Genomic DNA, 5,000 nt, shown 5'->3' with positions numbered 1-5,000 from the left:
TGTCAGCTTCTACTAATTCGATGCCTTCAGCAGAGAGAATCTTTAGAACTTCCTCCATGCGACCAGAAACGTCATGGGAGAGATTCTGGTAGAAGTGAGTCCTTGGCACCCCCAGCCGGATGTCGCTCGGGTTTATCGTTGGAAGCTCGCTGAAGGCGGATCCAGCCATGACAGCGTCAAGCGCCGCCACTGTGCGCACGTCTCTGGCCATCGGGCCGGCGGTATCACGAGTCCAAGAGAGGTGAGTCATGCCCCCGGGCGGGTAGCGACCCGTGGAGGGACGGAAGCCCACGATGCCACTCACCGCCGCCGGGATCCGAGAAGACCCGCCGGTGTCCGACCCGACGCCGGCATCGGCCAACCCAAGGGCAACGGCAGTGGCAGTGCCACCACTGCTCCCACCTGCAAATTTGCTTGAATTGAACGCATTTCTGACAGGACCAAAAGCTGCATTACTGCTAGTTACGCCATATGCCAGTTCGTGCATATTAGCCTTCCCCAAGATGATGGCTCCTGCTTTCTTTAAGGAAGAAGAGATCGGTGCATCCTCCTTTGGGACGTAATTCGACAGCATCCTGTGCCCTGCAGTATGTGGCATGTTGGCGACGTCAACATTGTCTTTCATGGCGATGGTCATTCCATACAAGCGCAATTCGTCCGTGTCCCCGAGGCTGTCAAGGTCCGTTGCAAGGTTATGAGCATATAGGCGATCAGTGCTGATGTAAGCATTATAATATCTAAATTGTTCTTCTCTGTTTAATTGTCTGTTTACCTTATTGACAAGATTTCTATGGGCATGTCGCTTATCTGCAATACATGCAGGTACAGCCTGAAATGCCTGGAACTCCTCAGGGCAAGGGTGACTACAGTCATACTGTACACCGCTGCCCTTTGGAAATTTTAAATCGCATTGCAGATAACAACGAGACCCTGATGATACGTTCCCGCTGTCTTCGAGAACCAACCAGTCGAAAAAGTCTCCTTCTGGACAATGGAATCCATGAGGGAGACAGTGAGTCACTTCCAAGTTGCCATTTATACCATATTTGGCACATTTTGTACAGCCTCCTTCACCCATGATATTGTTCGGTCCTGAGCAACCATGTATACAACTAGAATGGCAAGGAAGACAGACTCCATTGTCTTCAAATTCTTCAGGGGAACATTCTCGAACGCAATTTGATCCTCTTTCCACATTCTTACATCGTTCGCATTGGTCGGAGTCCAAGCCGTAGCACCGCTCTTCACATTCTTCATGGCAGAAGTCACAGGTATTGGAATCCACCTGGAAGACACGGGAGATATTGCAGTTCTCAACACATGTGCTATGGAGTCTGAAGTTCTTGCAGGAAAGGCACTGATCCTGCCCAGGTCCCCAGCACCCGTCGTCACTGCAAGCCTCGTGGCACACGGAACTAGCAACAGTGCAGCTTCCACCTTCAGCATTGTTCATAAGATGTACTCTCTCTTCACTGTCTTCGATGATCTTTCCCCATCGAACGTTCTCCACATAACAAAGATTCGTGTTGTCAGTAATCCTGATGTGTCCAGCTTTAACTGTCCTGAGAGATGCAAGGCCGAGGTTTTCCAGAGAGGTCCCCGTGATAAGGACTGAAGACGAGTGTTCAGTTAGACTCTCGCCACCAATGACTTCAAGATTCCTTAAGAAGCTGAGGTTTGCAAGACGAGGATGCGATGCTCGGATGTCTATGTACCCTGTTACTTCTTCGACTGTACTAAGGATTTCAAGTTCTTTAGGATCCATGGCTGGATATCCTTGAATAACTGTATCATGAGGCATTGTCTTATCATACCCCGAGAAGGATGCATTTGACAGAATTAGAGATCCTTGAATGGTCGTACATCCTTCGAACAAATGGACGTTCCCAGCATGGACGACACCGACGCCGTGACAGACCCTAGGACATGGGCCTTCACACGGAACACACACCCCTTCCTGCTCCCTCTTCCCCTGCGAGCATTCCCGGACACACGTTCCTCCCTCCCTAAGCAGGGGCGTAGGACAGTCCTCGACGCACATGTTGACGAAGGAGTACTTCCCTTGAGGATCTGTGTCCCAGGAAGAAGTCGTGGCATTGTACTGGAATACAGAGGGGCACTCCAGGACACACTCGCCATCGTCACTGAAGAAACGGCACGCCTGTGAGGAGGTATAAACAGGTGGTGATCGATTTTAATTGTCTCTTTCTGTTTTGAATTTCCATTATTGCTGTGTTTATTGATATATTATCTATCTACTATCTAATTTTGTAAAGCATGTATTTTTGCTAGACCATGTATCTTAACAATTTAGTTTCATTCTCGTCCCTTCTTTGGTAGCTTCTTTGTTTTCACTGCTTGTATTAGAATATCAAGTAGTTTACATTATGTATGTTTATTAGCAGGGACAAGTTCAGCTTGTAAGTATAATCATTTCTCAGTTCAAGTGTTTGTAAATCAACATTTTATGAGTGTATGCCGAAATACTTACTGCTACTGTCGAGAAGTAGAGTAACGATAATAAAATACAAGAAATATCACTTACGTGACTTTGGAAATATACAGTATTCACACGAATCCTTCATCCCTTTAAGAGTGACATTCTTTTTTCTAATAGCAGTCTCAATAGTTATTTAAATTATATATATTTTGCAACTTGTATTGAATTGTGGGTATTTCTCAAGACCTCCCATTAACCCACGAAAACAACAATGGAACCTTTATAACAAAACCATTCGAAGAAATTGGTCAGCAAACTTGCCATTGCATTAAAACAACACCTTCTAGATGTTATACCGTTAGGTTAGGTTAGGTTACTCGCAAAAATAAACATAATTTGGATAATAGCATCTCACTCACCCGGCATTCCCTACTCGAAGGCCCCGTGCACCCGGCAGCGCAGAAAGGGTGGCAGCACTCCTCGGGGCGCGTGCCAAAGCAAGGGAACCCGTGGCACTCTGGAGAACAGGCTTCGAGGCTGAGGCAGCTGTCACCTCTCTCTCCCCAGCACCCACTCGAGCACAGAGGATCACACGTGCAGTTGGAGGAGGACTCGAGGTTGTTCGGGTTGATGAGATTCTCTTCCTCGTGGGATGTGAGCCTTGACCAGTCCACGGACCGCCAGTGACACAGGCCAGTGCTGTTGAAGACACCCACGCTGCCGGCTAAGATTTCTGAAAACCATGGGGTTTGCTGTCATTCACACCAGCGGGACTCGGGTTTATTTCTGATGTATGGATGGGTTTTTCATCTCTCTCTCTCTCTCTCTCTCTCTCTCTCCATATATGTATACAGGTGTGTGCGTGTGTACACCCACACACACATATGTGTATACACACACACACACATATATTTATGTGTGTATGTAAAGATAGATAGATAGATATAGATATATATACATGTATGTGTATAAATGTATATATGTATGTTTGTATATATATATATATATATATATATATATATATATATATATATATATATAGAGAGAGAGAGAGAGAGAGAGAGAGAGAGAGAGAGAGAGAGAGAGAGAGAGAGAGAGAGAGAGAGAGAGAGAGAGAGAGCAAAAAATTTAATGAATAAGAGGACAAAATTAAGCCAGAAACTTCAACTTCACATAATAACAATGTATCATGTGAACTTTTGATACAAAAACTTTCATTTTCTCATTTTATGCTTCAGAGGCCCCATATCTCAAGTGTCTTATCGTCCTGTCCTTCTTACACAAAACGGAAACAGAAGTTGTGTTCGAAAATTAAAGTTTACGATTTTGAAGACTTAACCACTTCAAACAAGATCTTACTGTCTACGTGAATGATCATGATAATTATCATAGAAATAGTACTATTGATAATGATTTGTGATAGGATTAAAAAGGAATAAAGATGATTGTGATGACAATGATGATAAAGATTATAATACGAATGATAAAGAGAGCAAAATGAAAATAATAATGACAATAATGATAACAATAATAGTAATCGAAAGGAAAATAACGATAATAATTATCATCATCATAATCATGACTATAGGATTAATAGTACTCGTAATTACAATTTTAATAATGATACTAACAATAATAATATAATGATAATAATTACTGATATTAACTGATAGTAATAGTAATAATAATTGTAACAATAATGATAACAATAATGATAATAATAAAAACAATAATAACAATAATAAAAATAATAATTATGAAAATAATGATAGTAATAATAATGACTAGAAGCATTCAGAGAGCGCATACCCCCGCCAAGGCAATAGGGTCAATGATGCAATGAAAATATTCACACTTGAAGAATTATATTTAAATCACTTCTTTCTCAAGTACACTGGTGACGCCTGTTTCCTAATTTTGCAATAATAATGAATCATTAAAGAAAAATCTGGATCCGATCATGATCTGGATCGCCACCAAAATTTTAATGGCATCTAAATTAGGCTAAGAAACACCTCTGTTTTAAAAAATAATAATAAATAATAAAAAGGACCATTTAGCCGTAATTCCTAACCCAGCTATACAGGCTTTTCGACCATGAGGAAATCCCAAGCTGTTTTCCTCCTTCCTCCATCCTCCGGTCACATAATGTATGTATAAATGGATATTCTTGCACGCCAGGGTGGTCCCTTGTGCAATACAGTGGTCCTAGGATGACGCAGGTTGTGATTCTCTCTCTCTCTCTCTCTCTCTCTCTCTCTCTCTCTCTCTCTCTCTCTCTCTCTCTCTCTCTCTCTCTCTCTCTCTCTCTCTCTCTCTCTCTCTCTCTCTCTCTCTCTCTCTCTCTCTCTCTCTCTCTCTCTCTGTCTCTCTGTTCTGTCTCTCTCTCTCATCACTCTCACTCTCTCCACTCTCACTCTCACTCTCACTCTCACTCTCACTCTCACTCTCACTCTCACTCCTCACTCACTCTCTCTCTCTCTCTCACTCTCTCACTCTCTCTCACTCTCTCACTCACTCACTCACTCACTCACTCACTCACTCACTCACTCACTCACTC

The 5,000-nt window shown here is 42.9% G+C and overlaps 1 protein-coding gene across 1 annotated transcript in view; it reads right to left on the bottom strand.

Annotated features, from left to right (window-relative positions):
* LOC113823280 (epidermal growth factor receptor) overlaps positions 1-5,000 on the bottom strand; it is a 9,117-nt gene that overhangs the window by 647 nt on the left and 3,470 nt on the right. Inside the window, exons 5-6 of the mRNA XM_070134231.1 lie at positions 2,860-3,173; positions 1-2,161 (exon numbers count right to left, since the gene is read on the bottom strand). The exon at positions 1-2,161 is cut by the window's left edge and continues 647 nt beyond it. Coding sequence (XP_069990332.1) covers positions 1-2,161; positions 2,860-3,173 — 2,475 coding nt within the window. The remainder of the gene's footprint in view (positions 2,162-2,859; positions 3,174-5,000) is intronic.

This window comes from Penaeus vannamei, chromosome 19 (genome assembly GCF_042767895.1).
Source record: "Penaeus vannamei isolate JL-2024 chromosome 19, ASM4276789v1, whole genome shotgun sequence".
Lineage (NCBI taxonomy): Eukaryota > Metazoa > Arthropoda > Malacostraca > Decapoda > Penaeidae > Penaeus > Penaeus vannamei.
Note: the sequence above shows the minus strand (reverse complement) of the source record. Positions and strands in the feature narration are given on the sequence as shown.